Below are 21,955 nucleotides of genomic sequence, written 5' to 3' on the forward strand. Positions count from 1 at the left end.
ATGACACCAAGACCACTTCTTTGAGAGAACTTGATATGGCAAGGACATTAATTGTTTTAACATATGAAGAGTACTAAATCATTTACAGTCGTAAACCCTGGGCTGTTCCCTTTGATGTCATTTGAAAATAAGAGTATGGTTGGTCCATTCTTGTATTATAGTACTGAGGGCGATGTTAGGATTAAAACAAAATATTCTGCCCGTCACATGTTGCTGTCAAGTCCATTCCGTTTGACCAATGATACTCAACGCTCAAAGGCCCTTGGTCATTGACCTTGGTTAGAAGGACGTTCCACGAGTTCGAGTCCTTGGTTAGACCTGGTTGCTTGCCAAATTTCAATCGGTTAGGTTTAGGTGGAAGTTAGTACTTTCCATCAGCGTTTCCAATTGGATATGAAACAACAAGACGGTTTCAATTAGGCAAGCACAACAAAGTGATTTTTTGCTTTTGCTTGCTTTCCAAAGCATTGATCCGGCTAACGTGGAAAGGGTGTGTGTATGTCACTTTCAGATAACAAGATTGAATCGTCATCTCAGTGTACGTAAAGAGGTGATGGATGGGATCAATCTTCAAAGATGTAATCCTGGAATTCAATACTGGATCGGAGATTCAATCGTGGGTTTCCATCCTAGATTAAAGTAACCCTTAGTAAGAGTTCCGTGGGGTGGGACGAAATATGGACCTTCATCAGCAAGGGACTCATTCCAACTGTAAAAATGAAGCCGATTCTATATACGTAGTACTTACTCCCCCTTTCCATACTACACTAAAGCCGGCGTACTATACCCTATTTATGGGTGATTCAACATCAGTCACGAAGTCAGATTAAATGTGAGTCTTCGGATCAAGTTTAGAGCACCAACATGCCAGAAATGAGGTTTCCAAACCACTTCAAAGTTGATTATTCCCCCTCCGTCCTCTTGGCGTTGTCATCCTCCAATCTTGTCTTCATTCTCCTTGGTCGGGATGGGGGCCTTGGGCGAGTAACTCCCGATATACGTCGTGCATACGGCGGATGAATAAGTACGCACAGTATTTGGCTTTCTTAGACCCATAAACGGCTGAATGGTGCGTGAGCATGAGGGTGGTGCTGTCTTTGAACCATTGCCCCCTCCCCTTCTCTAATTTGTCAAGAGAGTTGGGGAAGGATTTCTATTTGAATATCGAAGATCTCTCCTCCGTCAGAGTGTTACCCACAACATACGAGAACTTCGAGAAGCGTGATGAGTTCCGATTTGACTCAATCTTTCACAAAAAAGGTTTCAAGCTCTTAAGAACTTAGCTAATGAGGCTAGTAATATGAAAACACAATTCATCTGGACTTGGCACATTCAAGTTACTGGGACGTTATGAATTGGGCATGCATGCGTTTCGCTGCGGTTGGACCCGGTTGAGGGTGCAGCAGTGTCTTTTTGAATCTGCATTGAACTCCCAACTCTCGCCTAATGACATGATTATGGCCCCTCTCAAGTTTGCTTCTCTTCAAACTTCAAGGCCAAATCTCCTACAAAAGCGTTACTCTGTGCAACCGAGTGCACTGGTGGGTGGATCCCATTTTTAACTGCTATTTAATCTCTATTCTCGCTCAGGCAAGTTCTGGTCGAGGAAGGCGCGTTGTCCTTGGCCTGAGATGGCCTGGGATGGAACCCTATTGGGAACGAGTCTGTTGCTCTATAGTGCTCTGTGGGCGGAGGGGAAATTTATTTCGGTGAGGACAATTTAAAAGGCCATTCCTCTTCCGACGAGGTTTGTAAAAGTTTTTTTTCGTCTGGCCCGAGAGAAATTAAGCGATGCATACTCCCGGATAAAGAATCTGCCATGGACGTGAAACCGTGGGGATTTCGTTCCTCTCCCAATTCTCCTTGAGATTGAGAGCCTTTGTATATCAGATTTCTTATTCTTTGGTAAACAATCCTGCTTGAGTGGAAAACGAGGGGTTCCTTTGAAAAGCGATTCTAACCCATCTTCTCTCCATAATACACCGTAAAGTGAGGAGCTCACTAACTTCTAAGGTGAGCCGGGAAGAAGTTGTTGGCTAAAAGAATCCCGACAAAATTTTTGGGTCAAGTGGAGACAGCTCAGAAATAAGAACATTGGTAACACTACTCCGAAAGCCCACAAGACGAAACTGAGACCCTTCCTTATCCTGGATATTAGAGTACTTTGCGACAAAACAGTTTTTTTCTCTAGCAGAAAATGAAGAGACCGGACGTAAATGATAAGTCAGACATCAAGCATGCCGTTTGACTTGCTCGTATTCAAATAATTCCTATTTGTAAGTACAGTGCTTTCATGTTTTCACGGAGTGTGCCATCATTGAGCGGATCGCAAACGTTTCCTTCCTTTTTAACCTATAAGCCTTCTCACCTGGACCAATTGTAATCCTTCCTACACAAAAGCTTACAACTCCCTTCCCTTCATGTTCTGAAAGAGGATCAATAGGTAGGTATTCTTGACTTCAGCTGTCCTCCTTGAAGGAAGCCTGTATTCTGCATTTGATGGGAAACTAGATATTTTATCCTTTTCGACTCCCATTCATTCACCTTCTTCTCAAAAGGCAGAGCGAGAGTGCTATTATTGGACTAACTAGAGTGAAGGTATATATATGCCCATTCCAGATCTAGGGTACAAATTTCAGTTCGAGTTCAACCCCAAAAGCAATTGGCTTTGGCGTAAAGAAGAGGGGCGGAATCTGGGAAAGACTTATGGAGTCGGGAAAGTTCACTTGGTTCCATAATGGTGGTGGTCAGTTTGTGCTCTAAATTCACTCCTCTCTTTCCCCTTTCATTCTTGTTGCCTTCAAGAAATACCCCTAATATGACTGTGGTCTCTTTTGCGACGGAAAGTACCCCCGATGTAATGTATGGCTCATAGGAACGTACTTCAAAGCCTTGGGCGAAACCCTAAAAGCGAAATCGAGATGCGAATGAGCCATATATCTTCCTTCAGATTAATGGTGGGACTTCCAAGAAAGCGCCTGCTGCAGATGCACTTTGTATGTATATGGGATGCGTGATGCCTTTCTAATGTCGAACAGTCCATCGAATGTGAATTTGAAAGTCTGCGTTAAAAAGTTTTTTTACCCACAACGAAGCAACAACTTGGGTCGAACAAAAGGTCTTAAACCTCAAGATCCGTGAGTGGTGGAGATGCCTTCATTCAAGCAAGCAAAAGGCACAACTAGTTGGCACCAATCCCTGCCATTGAAACTGCCCTTGAGGGGAGGTAATGATGATCCAAAGTGCATCAATCATTCTTGCAAGGTTATGCTACAAGACTCGCTTTGAACATGGGGAAAACTTTGAGCAGGCCACTTTACCCCCTGTACTTGCCCAAGGCGAGTTCCGAGCGAGTTTCAAGATAAGAAAAAAAGCCAATGAGTTTCGAGAGCAAATCTTTACTCCCTGATGTCATTGGGTGTAAAAACTTTCCCGCTCTTGGCTGTTTCCTCTTCAATTTTCATGCTCAGCCATGCACACAAGAGCAGCTGGTCCGACTGAGGGATCTTTTCGGGAAACATTTATATCTCTTTTATGGGCCAACATGTTATGTTCACCCAGAGAGCTAAAAAAAGGGGCGACACCCTTGCCGTGACTGGTTCTCTCACTTGTAAAGGTGGAACACAACATTATGAACCCACATTTTCATTAGGTGACCCATCATTTGTGGCAAGACAGGGCGTCGAGGGTTCACTAGGGTTGTCGCAAGTGTCAAGCTAAATGATTATTTATGTATAAATCCGTTTATCTTTCCGCCCGTGTGGACTTTGCCACTGCTGCTCTACAATCTCTATGAGGTTCCACTTCCACAGAAGCTGAGTAAGAAGTGCATAATTCGTATCCTCTCCCTACCTAACTTTCCAGGTTTCCGACAAAGAAAATGGATCCGGCATGCAATCAACACAATAACAGGTATTTACAACTGACAAGGGAAAACCGAGCAATTTCCTCCGACCTAATGGGAACATCCGCAATTTATCCTCCACGTTTGTCGCCGGGGATTATCTCATTACAGTCTGATATTATACAGAAACAGTTAGTGGTGTATAATGCACAAAATAGGCTAAGACATGGCTGGAATCTTTTCCAATACTCTGTCTCATCTCACTTCGATTGGGCAATCCAAGTAAAGATCCAAGCGAGAGAATTGTAGGCTGTTCCAATATCTCCCTCTGTCATCTGCTATTATGGCAGGAACACACTGAGCTCTATCAGCCAAAGTTGACTCACAGTAAAGGGCAAGGAAATCAGTTAAGAGGCAAAAGGGTTGGTTCTCGTTGGCCTTGAGAGTATTTGGAACAAAATGAGGATCCCGATCAGCGTTTCTCAAACAAAGAGGTCACAGCTGATGCATGGTGCTCCTCCCCCCCCCCTTTTTCGTTCTGTATTTGCTTTGCACCCATGGGATATGAATGTTTGCCGAATACGACGGTCGGGTCCATATCCCATTGGCGTCGATTTGTGAGGGAAAACCCCAATTTGTGTGCCAAAAACAGAAACGACCTAAATTAGCATTGTTCGTTTCCTTTCTTTTTCAGCTCGCTTGGGTTTGTATTGCATTGGCCTTCTCTGCTTGTTTCAGAAGCCTTGCAAGATGGTCCTATTCACTATAAACGAAACGAAATTAGGTACAGACATCTTTGTAGACGATCCTGAACTGGGATGGATTGAATCGAATCGTTTTTTTTTCTTTCTCATGCGGATGTAATTGGAATCACTACATTTCGATATGACCATTTTCAACGTAAACTTCTCTACGTAGTATTGTTCAAAACTTTGAATTTGTTACAGACGGAAGAAATTGCTTGTACCCTAAATGCGCTCTTTAGCTCCTGAGTCCGAAATGAACCGAAATACGTGCCTCATAAATGCTGTTAAGACCCTTTGGAAATGAGTTCCCCCTCACGTTTCCTCTTTCTCCCTTGCTTATTTTTTTCTCTCGTGTTCGATCCATCCAGTCATGGAAGCATTTTTGCGCTTGGAGTGAATCGAATTAGAAAAGACCATTAACAGGATGTCGAAATTAAATTAGCTCATAAAGGGCTTTAATTATTTCCCACCAGACGGTCGGGCGTTCCATTACTTTACTATCCTAAAGCAACCGAAAAAACCATTTTAGAGCCGTGGCCACGGACATCTGGAGGCGGATAACACAAGTTCCTTTGTGAAAGGTGCACACGAAGCCTTTTAATAGAGGTCATATACCACTTTCATGTGACATTTGGCCTTTATGGTATGGGCTGGTAAAATTTTCGCTCTCCTACCGCGTTAAAGTTTCGGACAATGAAAGACCATGAGTTGATCCCGCAGATACTTTTGGTTGTACCGTGCTGGAACAACGAATCATTGGAATATCTTTCCACGAATGTCGCTCGTAAGCATTCTCTAAGAATCATGATGTTGGTAGTTGCCATTCCATTTCATTACACTAATGGTGGCCTTTTAATATCACGCACATTGTCACCCGAAGGGACATTCGTTTATACCATGATGTGTCTACTTGAGCCCCACCCCATCAAGAGGCGGATCAGTAGCCGGGCAGCACGGAAAAAAACGTGATGTCAGTGCGTCGCACTGACACGTGAGGAGAAATAGAAAAAAACTTTCCAATTCTGAGGGTGAGCAAGTTTGGGCCAATGTCACCAGCCTGGGAACAAGACTCAGATGGCCGTTTGCATGCGGAAAGCCTCATGTCAAATAAAATAAAAGTGCCCGACATGGAGATCCCAAATGGGAGGAGACCAACAAACAACAAACACGGACTTGGCTTGAAGGTCAGTGCCGAGACCGTACCTTGTGATGAGAAGCTTTATTCTAGTTCTACGGGCAATGGAACATGATTCATCACCATTGAAGCAGTCGCGCTCAGTTCCGAGGCCGAAATGTTTTGTATTAGCCAGGTATTCACTGCTATTTTAAACATTTGATCCCCTCGCTCCACAAATGGACAGAGTACCCAAACTAGGTAAAGTCGGTTCGACTATGCTCACATTGAATTATTGACAAGGATCATTTCCAGTTTGCACAACGTTTGTTTCCCTCTCTGGAGCCTAATCCAAAGCCGAGGGCCTCTTCGATGTTCCACTATCGGAATTTTCGATTTGCCATTCTGCGAGTCTTTCCAAAGGACCAGCAAGTTGTTCCCTTCGATCCCACAGTCTGCAAATGTGGCGGTGAACTTAGAAGTAGTAGTGGTGGTGAAACGTTATCGTTGCTGTCGTTGTTGTTGTTGTTGAGGTTGTTGTTGCCCCCACTTCAAACGTGGATGGCTGCTGCTCGTGCTGTTGTTGTGAGTTCTGCTTCAGGTCTGCCATTACAAGAATGTTGAGGAAACACGGCATTTTTATGTACCCCTTGTTGGTTCCAAACTAACTTGGTTCCCTGGGCTGGGAAACCACTGGATTGCGTGACTGCATAATAGAGGAGCAATATGACGCTCACAGCAACAAACATATACAACGGTATGTAGTACTTTAAGTGAATAGAAGTCTATAGACAGAGAAGAGCCGGAGTGGCAAAAGTCAAGTCATCTTTGGTTCCATTGTGAGACTGTTGTTCGTGAATGAGACAGAAACGAGGTTTGGTCTAACATTTAGCAACCCCCCAGCAGTTCTTTTGGGCCAACTTTGAGTCAAAATTGACCAAGTCATTCGCAGGGTAGGAACAAAAACATCCTTTGAGTTATTGATTTTTAGATAGGATTATTGAAAGACGACAAGCATCGTTCCATGCCATGAACGTTACACTCCTTGCAGTATTCTAGTTGAGCCTGAGACGAAGTAAAGGAGAAGAGAAGCTCGTTGGTGGTAGCTTTTCTAACTGGATAGATGGTAGGTTGGTTGGTAGGTTGGTTGGTTGGCTGGAGTTAGGTGGTGCTTAAATGCATACCACTACAGAAGGAGAAGACGTCATTATAGACTTTGGGACAAGTTTGTTTGTCCAACACTTCATTGAGTAACGAGCACTAATTTTTCTCAAGGGACAAACATTTCACTGACAAGAGCCTCGTGGACCGACATAAAGCCAGCTAATATGCAAAAATAGTTGACTTTCCTTCTTGAAAGCATGACATTTCATCGATAAAGTAGTAACCAACTCGTGCAAAAGTATGCGTAATGCTAAAAGGAATCGTTGAATCAGCATGCCACACTAAATGATTCATTTCCTTTGTCAGAAATCGCAACATGGATCCACACGGGAGGCGGGCATTGCATAGATGGACCCAGCAATTCCGTCCTGGAAAGTTATTGTCGTTGATGGAACATCACAGACAACAAGGCGGGCTTTTGCGTAAATGTCTTTTGAGGGCCATAAACGAGGATATTGTTGTTGTGGTTGTGACTTGTCTAGCCATTCGAATCATTTCTTTCTCTTCGTTATTCTTCGTGTTATGACCTTAAAGTGGCACTTTCAAAGGCTTAGCCATTCTGAGACAATCTCATCGCGGAATCAATGCAAAAGTTATTAAGTTGGAGAGCATTAAGCAGACCACTGCATCGATGGTCCAGGATTAAGTTGTCTGGTGGGAACTAGCCAACCTTTGATGCCTAATATCACCGTGTACGCACGTAATCCATGCGCTACAAGTAGAAATGGCAGGAATGACTGATGACTCCTGATACCTACGGTATGTTCTCTTTATGCAACTGAAAAGGTCCCATTCTAGGGGTCTTGGAATTTCACCGCTAAAGTCGAGGCAAAGCAATCTGTTCTAATATGGAATTTGCTTCCAACTAAGTGTTGGGAATACTGAGATTATTCGACTCGTTTATTTGAAACGAGCCTGGATTGAGCAGGAATAGAAAATCCAGCCCAAGCCGTTCGGTGTTCCAGTGAACCAATTCACTAAAAAAAGCAGCCGAACTCACACGTAAGGAAGTGAACGGGTTCAGGTGAGTGAGAGAGTTGCTAAAACTTTGCCAATTAGTGTCACTGTCATATGACACGAGCCTGCAAGTCTGCGGATCGCACAATAGAGAGCGATGACCTGACAAAGAACCGCTCGTTTCAGAGGTTGTGGGGCCTTCGAAGCAACGGGACCATGTATAGGTACGAGATGGCTGCCTCGTCAATCGTCAATGGACCATTCGGCCCCACTGTGTGGACTTGTTTGAGAGGATGAAAGCTTTGGGAAAAGACTTAAAACAAATTTCGACTCTACTCGCTCACTCACTCACTCACTCAAGTTTTTCGACTTTGTAATAGTCAAGTTTTGGAAACTTTACTACCTCAGCCTTGTACAACTTTTGCCAGGGTCGTTTAAGACAAATTTGACTGAGGGCTTGCTTAGGTTTAAGGTGTTGTTGTCGCCATGAAATGTTTCCTTTTAGTTTGCTCTAACCTTTCAAGGAAGTTTGCACCTTCATACCCACTGCAATTCAATCTCGTTCCAATATCTTCATTCTCGAGCCAGAAAGATAGAGAAAAGATGATATATATTTTTTCTAACCCTGTCTGATCTACAACCACATTCGAAGAGTTCCAATAGCATCCAAACCTTACACTCGTGCCGAGCTAACATGGTCTAACACTAAGCAATCAAATGGAAAGATCTAGAGGAACACAAGAATCGAGAAAGACCAGTGGAGAGAAGAAAAAACGAACACAAAGGCCTGTTCTCTCTGCCGAACAGAGATCTTCGCTCGCTCGTTTCTTTCTTTTCCTCCTTCCCTTTCTGTCCTTTTTGCAGGGGAGCTTGACCCCAGATTTTTGATTTTACAAGAGTAATGGGGCTGATAAGAATCGAAAATTGTCCTTGTGCCACCGTTCCAAACTTGAATTGAACTTGGTCCAAATTTTGAGCCAGACTGAGATCGAAAGCAAACTTCAGTTACGGTACACGCTTCTGATCGCCAAAGTTTTCTCTCTTTTTTTCTCCTCTTCGTCCTTTTTTCGTTTCTTGCAATTGGCGTGATTGGACAAGGAAAGATAGTTCCATTACCCGGGGCCAAAATCTCGAAAAGATTCGAAAGGATCGTACAGAGGAAACGTTTCTAAATGGAAAGAAATCAATTTCATCCCGTTTAAGGAAAAAAGGTTCGGGGAAAGTGTCAATTCCCTTATCGCCTGAGTTTCGTCGTCATCAGAGATTTCCTTCGCTCTTTCTCGCGAATTCCCTTTTGTACCAATGGTCTCCAGACAAAAGTTCTCCATGTGTGTGTGCGTGTGTCTCTCTTTCTTTCTTTCTCTCTCTCTTTGGCTCAAACGAGCACTCTTACTCGGGTCATCTTGAGGGTTCAATGCCTTGGCTCAGCTGTCTTTCTCGCCACCCGAATGTGTTCCACTTCAATGAATGCTTTGTTCTTTATTGCCACAAAGAAAAATCAGTGCGTGATTGATCTGGTTGCATTTATCTCAAGGGGCCAAAGCCATGACATCTCATGGAACAAATCTTCTTGTCTCCTCACTTAAGTTTCGACAGCGTTCCAAACATGTTGATATTGCTTTCTTTCAAAAGATACTGCTTGTGGGTCAGATGATGTTTGGGTGTAAGCTTCAGAGAGATCCGACCTTGAGTCAAGTTTAACACGTTCCGTCTAAAGGACACGAAGAGTACCCGAGAAACCGAGAGGAAAAGGAAGGGAAGCTGAGGCCGAGGCCCAAATGAAGTAGATCTATTCACCATTACCTAGTAAATGAACAGCTCCCAGACTGAAAAGCTTTTCAAGGGATGATGGTCGTTCTCGTTGGTGATGGTGGTGGCGTAAGAAGCCAGAGAAGCACAGAGAAGCAGAAGAAGAAGACGACGACAACGACCGTTGGAGTGGAGAGTCGTCTTATTTGATGGGAGAACTAGAATGGCGAGGGGGTCGTCTTTTATAGAGTTTACTACTCCCAAAGCTTGATGCCTGAAACCCCCGTTTCTGCCCAGATACGTTCCACCTACCCCTTCTTAGAGGAGGGAGGCAGATATGACTGGAGCCATGAAGGAAGAGCACCTTACACTGTCCTGAATGAACGCTGAGTTGCTCCACGAACAACCGTGCAGTGAGATGGCCATAAAAAGGCGCACTCTTTTCACAAGGAAATGTTCCCAGAACAAAGTGGATAGGATCATTTTTGCAAAGAAAGTGCCAGGAAATGAGGCCGATATCATGGCTCTATTTGTAGGTAGACTAAGGGGAAGTAACACGCACCGAAAGACGAGAAGACAAGGAGTTCATCACTTAGTTTGGAAAAGGTGAAAGACTTCATCCCTCTCTCGTTCTCTTTGGTCTCATCTATTCTCTTTTCCACCTTTGGAACAACTCTTGGACTGTCTTAACGTTCCTCAATTTGGCCCCGACCCCGAAAATTATGCTGGAGTACGATCATCATTAGGATAATCGAAAATCCGAGGCTTTCTATAAACGTGTTTTCAAGGAGCTCTCCTTGGGATAATTATGTATAATTTACTAGGCTTTCGTCCAGCCTATGTTCTTTGTTCCAAACCACATGCGTTATTTGGGCATTTCAATTAGATCTCTGTTCTGGGTTGGTATAATTAAACGTGTTTGTCCATTTAGCCTGATTTTATTTGGTGTCTCTCTAGAACGGTGGTTGTGAAGCATTAAATCCCATTACGACTAACAAGAACGTATTATCATTACTTGTGGTTTTTGAATAAAGGGAGCTTAACTTATGTAAACGTTATCAAGACATCGTACCGTCTCTTCTGCACTTTGAGACGATGTTCCTTATTCACTTTTGTCATTTGTTGTCGGCATCTAACATCGATTCCGCTTCTCTAGGGAGGCCGATAGTTGAAACATCCATTCATGTAACGTCGAAAATGGGGTAGATTCCCTCATTCGTTGCCCTGATATCACTGCCTTCAAAAGCATGTCTCGTTTCTATTCATAACGTTGATGGTCGTGCAATGAGATTGATGTAGTTGGAACCAACCATGGACTAATGTTCAATGAAGATAAAGAGGGCATTCACATGAACTAGCCAAAGCATATTGGTTTCCCCTCTTTTTGATTCCCAATATTTGGTGGGGTTTCAGATTGCATGACGTTCAACACGATCATGATATCGATAAGCATAGAAGGTCGTTAGATCTTGTGTCAAAACACATTCCAATAAATGTATATTGTCAAAATTTAGTGGGCGTTGCATCCTAATGTTTGACACATCAAAAAAACCCGCAAGATAACGGGAAGTGGCCGTCCCGAGCGAGACGGGATTCAGAATCAACCGGCTCATTAATGAGATGCTAAAAATTAATGACTCTGGTGGTTTGGCTAAATTACCTCACAGCTTTTAAAAGCTCCCTGCCGTGATGCAAGCTCAACTTGGAACACCTTGGGATAGTGGTGCGTCTATTTGGCACCACAAAGTCTGAAGAACCGAGATTAATGGGCGAGATTAACAAGGGCAGTCGAGGCGAGCCTTCATTCTTCAAGAGCGCCATTGGTTAAACTGTGGTGAAGTGAAGAAGTTTTACGAATAAAAATCATCGTATTCAAATTTTGCCTACGCTATTGCCAATTGTTTTTCTAAGGGGAATCGGAAATTGGCCTGTCTCTTGGCCGTATTTGCTTTCATTTTCAATCAGGAAGAGACTGGGGCTATTGAAAAGAGCTACTGCACCTCCACTCCTCACATACTACATGTCTATTGTCAGAATACGTAAGGAAAAAGTGCGTTGGTGCATTCATGAATTCGTTCGGTCTTTGGCTTTCTTCAGCTCATTTCGAGAGGTCTCTTGACTGCAGACTGGATGGATGGTGGAGGGATCCCCGGGCAATTGAAAGGAACAGTTCCATTGTTGTGAGAGGAGCATCTTTTTTGAAAAGGAAAAAAGATTCCCCTCATCTCCTCGGTCCCTTCCAGTCTTTTACAATTCAGAACAACAGATTTTCAAATCTACCTCGTCCCCCCCCCCTTCTACTTCCAACTTGTACCAGATTAGGATAAGACAGAGGCCAAATTCAGCGTCGTGTACCCGTCAGAAGGATTTTGGAAATTCCAAAAGTTATGAACTTTTCCCTACATAATCTCACCTTCCTTTTCTCCTCGTCGTTTGATTTTCCTTTAAAACTATCGGGGATTTGATTGTCGGAAGGGCATCGACTCCGCAAAGAAATGGTCAAAAGGACGAATATCTTCCCTTTCTGTGTTCGCCCATGTGGTCCAGAAATCATATGCAAATCGGGCGTAGAAGTGGTCATGCAAGAAATTGAAATTCCAATGTCCTTGGCAGTGCCAAACCGTTTTTTGGCATGAATCCACACCCTTTTCCTGTAGCTATTCTTCAAGGTAGACATATCCTTAGGTATGCGGCTTTATCCCAGGAAGCCCATTTCACTTGCACCGTTCCACCTTGGCCTCAGGCAGAATTTGAAAATACCGACGCCTCGAGCTTGTAGCGCGTTGTATGGACTACGCATGTACTACGTACTGTACGTATAGTGCTTGAGCAGAGTTGAGCAGACTTATGCACACTATACAAAATAACATGGAGGGGCAGATTTGAAATTTAAATTTTTTGGCGTGACTGTGAGTTCGGTGGTTCCTAATTTTCAAAGCGATCAACGCCAGCAGTATTCCAATGGTCCTACCAAAAAATGAGAGAAAAAGGAAAAATGCATATCGAAAGAGGCGTTGGTCTGGGAAATTGGGACGGCAAAGCTCCAAGGGTAATAGGCGTTGGTGGTAAGCTTGCATACTGTATATGCTTACAGTAAAACGGGCATTGATATTTGTCGGCTCCACTCTACTTCAAGAACTGTTATGGGTTAGCCATGTACATGGTTCCATCTTGCTTCCCTCCCTTTTCCGTCCATCCGGAAATGTTTGTGTTTATTGAGCACAATCTGCTTTGTGTGAATATGGGGGATTGAGTGACTGATCCCGATAAAAACAGCCGAATACCCACCCACCCTGTTCCCTAGTTAGTTGGCTGTTCCCTTTGGTGAGATGCATCGGGACGTCGTCGACTTGGGAGATGGGTTGCGGGACCTGAAGGAGATGGGAAAGGCTGGAAATAGGCCAATCTCGTCACCAATGAGCCTCCAAATCATTCACTCCCCAGCATTTCCTCTGGCTCATTGCGAAACTCTGGCTCGAGTAAAGACTACCATAGGATGTCCCCATCATGATTGACTCTATATGCTGAGGGTAAACAGCAATGGGGCCCAATGCGTTGTAAATGACTGTTGTGACTCGAGACGTATACCTATGGGAGGATATGACTTCAATTCATCTGAAACATATCCGTCTGTTTGAGTCCAAATGGTTTAAACTTCGTCTGAGGTTTATATTGGCGGGTTGTTTGATTATATGCCATGCTGATGTGACTCGCAGTAAACCATCCAAATCACCTCTCCTCGCTTTCTCCCCTTATATCTTGCCGTACTTTTATGCGTTGGGAATCACAGATCAAACATAATCTTTGGACCATGGCGATGTAATGAGTTTTGGGAGAGAGGAAATGAAGGGCCCTCGAGATCCTTGACTGCACTCTACCACGCCTTCTGTACTTCGGAGAGTCCCTTTATCTCAGCCTTCTCCACGCCCACTGACATTCAACATTTTACGTACATGGCGAGAGTCCACCAGATCAGATCATAAACATAATCCCTAATGAACCCTTTCGGACTTAATACGTATATGCTTGGAAGGATCGCCCAAACTTGGATAATGGTTTCCTCTAAAATTGTACTTTGTTCACAAGACGAGGTTTGGACTTGAAACGACACGTTAATTCTACGGTTGAGCCGATCCTCATAAATTTGTGCGGCTCAACTAAACTTTCAAAGTTTGGTTTGAACAGATTAAGGAAGTTGCCGTGGCATCTCAACATTTTCCACAAAACCCATTTCCTCCTCCGTGTAGGCTATGTTTGCTTGGGTTTTGGAGCATGCGGCCTCCCTAGCTCGATTCCTCCGTCTCAGAGACTGTCACTATCTTCCTCTTCTTTTACTCCTCTACTCCTCACTTTCGATGGGAAACCAAGCTGCTTTGAGTGAGGATGGAACACCGTTCCACTGCCATGCCCTATGAATTTCCCACCAAATCTAAATTCAGGGAAGAAACACATTATGACGGAAGACAATCAGCTGAAGACCCCCGCCCGTTCTGGCTAGCAGCTAAGCAATCATCAGCCAGTCTCCCACACTCATTCACTCACTCAGTCAGTTAGTGAAGAGGTTGGAAATCTCGTTTAAGCTAACGTCCATGTTTCCACACCTTCACTGGTAAAATGGGCCACATATTTTATGCAGTTGAGGATTGTGGTCCGAATGACTGGCGACAGACAGCATCTGACTTGCTTCATTCGGCATTTCTTCAAAACCTCAAAGTTGGAGGGGACAAGATAAGGATCCATCTCATTTTGGCAGTTGGCCTTTGAATAGTAGCTTGGATGGAGAGGACGGCTCCAGACATATCTTGTTTCTCATCTCTCTGAAACTGTAGCGAAAACTATTCAAAACGGGAACCGAGCACCTCCTTTTACCCACAACAAACCGTTGAGAACCACTTTAATGGCTTTAATCCTAGAGCACTGCAAATTTCAACTGGAGGGAGAGGAAACAGGGTGCTATTGCTCGAACTGATCATGATGAGTTTGATGACGATGACGAGAAACTAAGAGAAACGTGCAGAGGGCTAACCAAGGGAGTTGGATAAAATGCGCTTTGAGCCACTTTCTATGATTCATTATGGTTCCCTACCTAATGGTTTTCGGAAGTGTTCCCAATGTGGAAAAGAGACAATGCAGCCAACGGTCTCCTAAGGACCCCTTTGATCTTTTCTGGGACGACAGAGGGAGGAGGGTTCGACTCTTCAAGAGCTTAATGCTAAGAAGAAGACGGCGATGATGGTGCTAGTGGTGGTGGTGGTGGTGGTGGTGGTAGTGGTGGTAGAAGTAGTGTATTTAGGTATGTAGTAGTGGTAACAATCATTCCATCTTTCCAGGGAAGGTTTTGGATGGTTGGGTAGGTGTTTGATAGATTTTGTGGCAACGACCAAACGTCACCATGTAAGCTCACCTTCGTCGTTCATTCTACCTTCATTCACCGCTAAGGAGAATGGCGAGAAAGAGAATGACAAAGAATGAGCCACACAATAGAGGGCTCAAACCTTGTGTCATAAATCATCGCATTTTTGCCATAAATCGTGAAAATGATTACATACATGTCTCCTTTCTTCTCGGATATCATTCAGAGCAAGCCTTGATTGAATATTCCGAGAATATCGGATACTTCCTTCCTTCTTTCGAATCTGGGTTGGGTCGATCGAGTAGGAATGGTTTTTCCCAATTCGAATATTGATTGGATACTGCGAATACGTACTTACTTCTAGTTGGATCATTTTTACCTCAACAAACAATTCCATGTTTCAGGTTTTGTCAACCGACCATTCGATAATATTGTATTGAAAAGTAAGGTTCGGTTTGGTTTGTAAAAGCTAAAGACACTATGCTTTTTTGATCAATTTTTCCAAGCTGAATGGTTGCTTAACACTCAATTGAAAATTTGAATCTCAGCCTTACAACTTCGAAGAATTGACTGATTTTGTCTCTGTGCAACACATTCTGATTTGTGATAAAAAAAATCACCCATTCAGATCGTCTGATAGGAATGTTAATGCAGATATGTATATTGGTTTCTTCGTCAGAGAAAATCTCCTAGCCTTTTTTCATGGCTCGTGTGTCAATATTTTGCACTCGCGTTGAAACTGTTTTATTGCACATTTAGAACGACACACTCCTTCAAACAAAGTTTACCCAACATGGAAGTGATAATTTTTCCCGGGCAGCTTGAGTTGATTTTGCAAATATGCCATTAAAACGCTAAGCGAAGGGATGGTCAGAAGCGAAGAAATGGTCAAAAAAATCGCATTGCACTCATTAATCGATAAGTGTGATTGTGCGAACTCGATGGACCGAATCACATCGTACTGTATGCTTGAAATATGGCTTATTCAAATTAACACCAATGGGGGTCTGACATTTTGAACCACCCAAAAAAAGCCATACACAATATGGTTAGAAGTTCTATGGAAGGAATAATTACTCCGTTCGTTCTAGCCGTAGCCTTGTTATTCAAAAACGAGATCTTGAAAAACCAACCGGATCGAAAAAATGAATAACCTCAGGAAGAATCGATACCATTGGCAAAATCAGAGACGATTTGAAAAGAAATTGAGATGTGACTTCATATTTGTTCCTTCATTTTATGCTCGGCGCGTTTCTCTCACGAAATTCAAGACCATCGAGCATGCATTCATTTCATTCTGGGCCATTTCCACCACGCGCAATGTGCCATATGAGTTGTACATGAACAATTCATGCTCTTGCAAGATCAAGCAAGTGAGTGTCTGCGTGTGTCTGTGTGTGCGACGTTTAAGTTACATTGCCACTGATCTTCTTGGTCAGAAGAAGACGACGGAGGAAAGAGTTTCAACTGAAGTCCTTTTTTGTGAAATGTGTGCACTCAAGCATTTAAAAGTTCCCACCACCAAAGCCCTGCCAATTGAATGCGGATGGGAGAAAATTTTCCCCAATGAAATATATCATCTCGGTGTCGTCCAGTGCTGCTGGTTTGCACCAGGAAATGATCGTGGAATAACCAACCACTTGAAAATCATGCATCTGGCAACCAGTATAAAACATTAGTCCGACCGCAATTCTTCTATTACATTTACACTTTGTTCTTATTTGAGAATGTGCGCCTAGGAGGATCAATTTGTTCCCACCACCAAAGCCCTGCCAATTGAATGCGGATGGGAGAAAATTTTCCCCAATGAAATATATCATCTCGGTGTCGTCCAGTGCTGCTGGTTTGCACCAGGAAATGATCGTGGAATAACCAACCACTTGAAAATCATGCATCTGGCAACCAGTATAAAACATTAGTCCGACCGCAATTCTTCTATTACATTTACACTTTGTTCTTATTTGAGAATGTGCGCCTAGGAGGATCAATTTGTAAATTTATTTCTATCATCTGTGGCTAGGCATCGTGGGAATTGAAGAGAAATCAAAATCAAAACCAGATATCATCTTACAACGAAAGGAGACCAACCTTGATTGGATATGTTACCTACTTCGAGTCCAAATGTCACCAAGACCGAAAATCGATTTGTCCATTGATCACTTGTAAGTGCCGTAAAATATTCAAGAGCTAATTTCCTTTGTTCATCTTAGATGTGTAAATATTAACAGGATACTTGTAGGATTTGATTGAGCCGAGGAATTCGTTGATTGGTCATGTCACTGATTGTGACACGAACTCCTCCGAACCTCTCATTCACCTCTAGCCAAGACTCCACAATCCTTTTCCACAATCTACCTTTTTATCCTATGCAGTATAGCAGTCAGGGAAGAATGAATTGTGAGGGGCGTTCCCTGAGGAGCCACCCATTTCTGAAGAAGAAGAAGAACAACCCTTCGTCTTCAAATTTCCCATAGGATTGTGTCTTGATAACCCTAGGAATATCAAGTGAATAAAATGGACCAAGTTTTTTTTTATTTCCCCCCAAAATGCACAGACAGAGGAACGAGGGATCCAGAAACAGATGGAAACCGTGCCATTTCATCCCTAACATGTGTGTGTATAGGATCCAGGCACTACGCTGCAATGGTTCCCAAGCCTCCCAACACCCGTCAAACTTGAATGTAGCTGTTTTCTTACTGTTCCATTGTTTGACGGATCCAGTTCACACATTGGGGTGTTTGACGTGGGTCGGCATTAGTTTCCCGAGCTTTTATAACGTCTCGTCGTTCTATATGAGTGCCTACCCACAATTTATTGTAGCACTATTACTCCTTGCACCTCGGGGAAAAACTTCCTGTGAAAGCGTCACCTCAAATGTGTCAGAAATGATGAAAGATTGTCAAAATACTCGACTTTTCTCTGGGCACAAAAAAGCCTCTTCAGAGAAATAACTTTTATTTGAGGTGCAAATGTGTTTTCCATGTCGAGTTAATAATAGAGAAGGGAAATTGATAAGGTGAACGAGAAAATGGGACGGAAATAGACCAACTGATCCAATCAATGGATTCGAAAGCTGGCTTTTGATTTGAGTGAGAGGTACTACTTACTTGATATTGACATGTGAAGCCATGCAATAATAATAGTAATACTCCTTTGCATTTTGACGGATGGATCACTTCAAAAGTATCTTTAATATAAAAGCTCCGACTCTTGTTGTTATCCTATATGTCAGAACGCACTAATCGAGCTTAGTTGCACGATGTCACAAAACAACCCAGGTTCACATAATTAGAGTGTTATTCCAAGACGGAGGCACAATTAATCTTAAGCTCCAATTGGCTTGACCCACAACTGTCAAAACAGTCCCACTTTCTGACGCTCGGAACCACCTTCGTCTAACGCAGCTCGAGGGACACTGAACTTCTCATGCCTTTCTCGCTTTGTTCTTCGTTTTTCCGGCTACGGGAGGCTTTTGGATAGTGTCGTTGATCGTCTGTTACTCTTCCAAAAGGAGCCTTTTCGTCTTCAAACGGAGGTTCCCCCTCTGTCTGACGCGCGAGTTTCCTCTAACAAGTCTTGTGCGGTCTCTAAAAGTAGCCCAACCAAGTCTCTAGTTTCAGAAGGAGGAGGAGGAGGAGGAGGAAGAGCGCACCAGAAGGAAGCTCACATGTGCTACATAACAAAGAGAAAGTACGCGTACAAACTAGCCATAGATTTCTATGATACTAGGCATCTATCGAGCTCGCCGATGTACGGTATGTATGTAAAGAACGTACCGTATGAATTAAGCCCCATTTGTACGCAAAACAGGGCATTAAAGAACTTGAAACATTTCCTTTAGCCTTTAAGGCTTGTAGACGATTCATGTCTTGGGATCGTCGGGTCAGAGAGCATAGTATTGATAGAATGCATAAAACGCTTTTATAGGTAATGAGTGTACAATAACTGCATGAATAATAACGTGTGTAGGGGATTGTTCGGCCGCTCAGATAAGCGACTTCCCGAGATAAGTTTGAGACATGGCCTTGGCTTTTCCGACCAATTGAGTAAACATTCCACTTTCCGCTTGACCGGACATGATTTCACCGAACTTGGCCTGAAGATCCTGGACCGATTCGGTGGGATAAAAATGCCACCATTTACAGGCTCCTCCGTGGTATCGAATCAAGATGTTCCTAGACCACAATTTGTTGTTGCAATCTTCGAAGGCTCCACTTCCATGCCAACAAGTCTGGCTATCGTCCCGTTCGCTGTCAAACAAAAAAGTTAAGAAATGTAAGTGATCGGAAAATAATTTAATCGAACGTGCCTGGAGAAGCAAGTCCGTTCTACACTCGAAGTCCACTATTGAGAAACTTTACTTGGGTTCTAGGTTCAATTCCTTCCAGAGCTTGTTGTCCTTGGGCAAGGAACACAGTTGGCTCTTGAGAATGGCGTAAGATACGATGTGCTGGTCTCGGTCCCAGGTGTAGTCTTCGGGTAAGTTCATCCGCTGACTGTAGGTGGCCATCATTTGTGGGATATCTCCGTTGTAATCCAGGATTTGCTTCCACGTCTTCGCTCTCGCTCCAATGAACGAGAGCATAAACGTGTTGCCCAAGTCGAAGGTCGAGGCGTAGCGATAAATCCAGATCTGTTTCCGACGGAGGACCTTAATAGGCAACACCATCTTCGGGGTCATTATGAAAGCATCCACATCGGCAGACAGCACGACATCTTCAGGCGATACCTAGAAAGTTCGTAGAATTAGTTTACTGTTGAGATCCTTTATTTTAGACTTAACATTGCAAGAACACCCCTCAATCTCTCCATGTCAATGAGAGAGGAGACGAGAGAGGTTCCTTTCTCCATGGGTCGGCGTACCTCTGGTAGATCGAAAACCAATACCCTGATCAATTGGGCCTTCAAAACGCAGTCCATCGTTTGGGCGGGAACCAATTTCACCAAAACCCCGTAGCTCTCGAGTTGGGATTGATACGAGCGCAATTCATCCGATATCGAAGGCTCGGTGTAGACAATTTGGGCGATTACTCTGGCCGTGGTCAAATTCAGCCAAAGCTGACTGGACAGTGGTAAGGCATCCTTGTAAGGGAATTGGCCTTTTCCGTGATAGTGGGTGTTCTCCGACCAGCACAAGGCCATGGTCACCCATATGGTATTGATTGGGTCAGGTTTCTCTCGCACACCTTTTGAAGGCTTCGCTTGTACCATAGAAGGTGAGGTAGCATCATGGTGATTTACAGGCTTGGAATCATCGATAAATTCTGCATTCACTTCATTCAAGTCATGCTCATCGTAGTCATTACTCCCAGTGAGCTCAAATACCACGGGAGATATTGGTGGTCTAGCATAAGTGTGCTTAGATGCCTCGCCACTCTCCAATGCTAATTCTTGCACTTGGTACATGCAAAACACGCACAGTAATAACAGAAACACGGTTTGGGGTACCCTTTTGGATATCATGCTATGATTTGGTTCAAATCTGTTCAAGTTTACTTCACTCTGCTATCATCCGGCTTTGTTTTCGTTCGACTGGGAAAACAGCATAAAAATGACTCTCGTCCATCCAAACTGGCTGGATTTTAGGAGACCCTCGTGGTTCTCGGTTTACCTGGAAAATCTATCTACCATCGAGCCACTGCCGATTGCCTTCAACACCTGTGGCCTGAATCTTGATATTAGTAGTCCAGATGTACAACAAAGAAATCATTGCCTGGATGTTGATTTCTACATAGTTAAAAACAGAGTTACATTGTCGATGTAAAATACAATTTTGGTTTATATTCCTAGGGACAAGTTGAGCCTCCATTTCATTGAGTTTTAACAGAATGTTGTTGTCTGATTGCAATGTGTACTGATGGCATATACTACGTAATGTCAAAGTAATGTCAAAGTATTATCGTAATGTCAAAGTTTCTGTGGCAAGTTTCTTAAAGAAAGCTAGCCTACAATGAAAGTTTACAAAAGCCCATGCGAAAGGATCATATTTGGTTTGCACAAGAGCACAAGAGCAGAAGAGCATTACTGGCATGAATGGCAGTGTGTGGAAATAGATCTTATGTAATGAATAGGGACTCCGAAAAAAATTGATTGAATCGTTAGACATTTAATTAAAATATTTTGCCGTTTTGGGATATCTTCTTAGAATCAAGTGTTTTTCCAAATTTCCCCAAAATGAAAGGGTTTGGTTTCAAATAATCCTAAAATTGGTTATTTTGTTGTAAATGGTTTTCACCAAAGAACATAAATGTTGCACCTATGCGTGATTGTTGCATTTTCATACTTGTGTTTTCATTTTTTTGCCTTGGAAGTTCAGCCCTGTCTACAGTGCTATGATTCTTTTTCCAATCCTGATCTGAACTTATTGATAAACTTTGACATTACGTAGTATATTTATGTAATTTGGCTTAGCATTGTATTTATCCAAGTATTTTTCAGCTAAATGTTGTCAAATAAAATGGAAATTAGAAAAACCACTCACTTTCAAAAGATTAAGCTCAAAATAAGTGGTATAGTGATGCATGTCCTAGAGATAATATTTCCAATAACCTTTAAAGAGTCCTCAAAGGTATAATGAAAGATTACATATGATTTAAAGTATTTGGGGGAGGGCTTTTTTAAACAGCGGCCGAATAGGTTTAACGTGCGTTTTGAGAACATGTTCAAGGGCTCGAGATTCCAGGCTAGTTAAAACAATGATGTGCCTCTCGCTCTTCTTTCTCGGGTTCAATTTGCTTCCCTTAAATATTCGCAGGGAATGCGTAGGTGTTCATCCTATGCGAGGATTTAGCCCAGATATGGACAAGTATTTGAACAAAATTCTTGTCATCCCAATATTCAAGGCTGTTCAGGTCCGCCAATTGCAATTCGTTGGCCGCTTAGATATTACATGTATTGAGAGCTAACTAACATATATCAGTTCTCTTGATTTCGAACCGCTGGGGATTCCATTCCCAGTACCAGAAAGAAAGTCCTCTTGCTTTTTTCACCCTTCGTTCATCAAATGTTTTTGGTTCATCTTTCTTGGT

The 21,955-nt window shown here is 43.1% G+C and overlaps 2 protein-coding genes and 1 long non-coding RNA gene across 3 annotated transcripts in view; 1 reads left to right on the forward strand and 2 right to left on the reverse strand.

Moving 5' to 3' along the window:
- LOC131883720 (uncharacterized) overlaps positions 1-18,550 on the reverse strand; it is a 31,896-nt gene extending 13,346 nt beyond the window's left edge. Inside the window, exon 1 of the mRNA XM_059231250.1 lies at positions 18,035-18,550. Coding sequence (XP_059087233.1) covers positions 18,035-18,086 — 52 coding nt within the window. The 5' untranslated portion in view covers positions 18,087-18,550. The remainder of the gene's footprint in view (positions 1-18,034) is intronic.
- LOC131883721 (uncharacterized) lies at positions 2,359-17,832 on the forward strand. Its single transcript, XR_009373638.1, has 3 exons — positions 2,359-2,443; positions 3,865-3,912; positions 16,948-17,832. It is a non-coding gene; the product is annotated as an uncharacterized LOC131883721 (long non-coding RNA).
- Positions 18,551-18,805: 255 nt separating the features above from the next.
- LOC131883722 (uncharacterized) lies at positions 18,806-20,490 on the reverse strand. The gene is made up of 3 exons (XM_059231252.1): positions 19,791-20,490; positions 19,289-19,656; positions 18,806-19,177 (listed from the first exon to the last, which is right to left on the reverse strand). The coding sequence occupies exons 1-3, from the start codon at positions 20,388-20,390 to the stop codon at positions 18,913-18,915; spliced, it is 1,233 nt and encodes a 410-aa protein (XP_059087235.1). The 5' UTR covers positions 20,391-20,490; the 3' UTR covers positions 18,806-18,912.
- Positions 20,491-21,955: the final 1,465 nt, after the last annotated feature.

This window comes from Tigriopus californicus, chromosome 7, assembly GCF_007210705.1.
Source record: "Tigriopus californicus strain San Diego chromosome 7, Tcal_SD_v2.1, whole genome shotgun sequence".
Lineage (NCBI taxonomy): Eukaryota > Metazoa > Arthropoda > Copepoda > Harpacticoida > Harpacticidae > Tigriopus > Tigriopus californicus.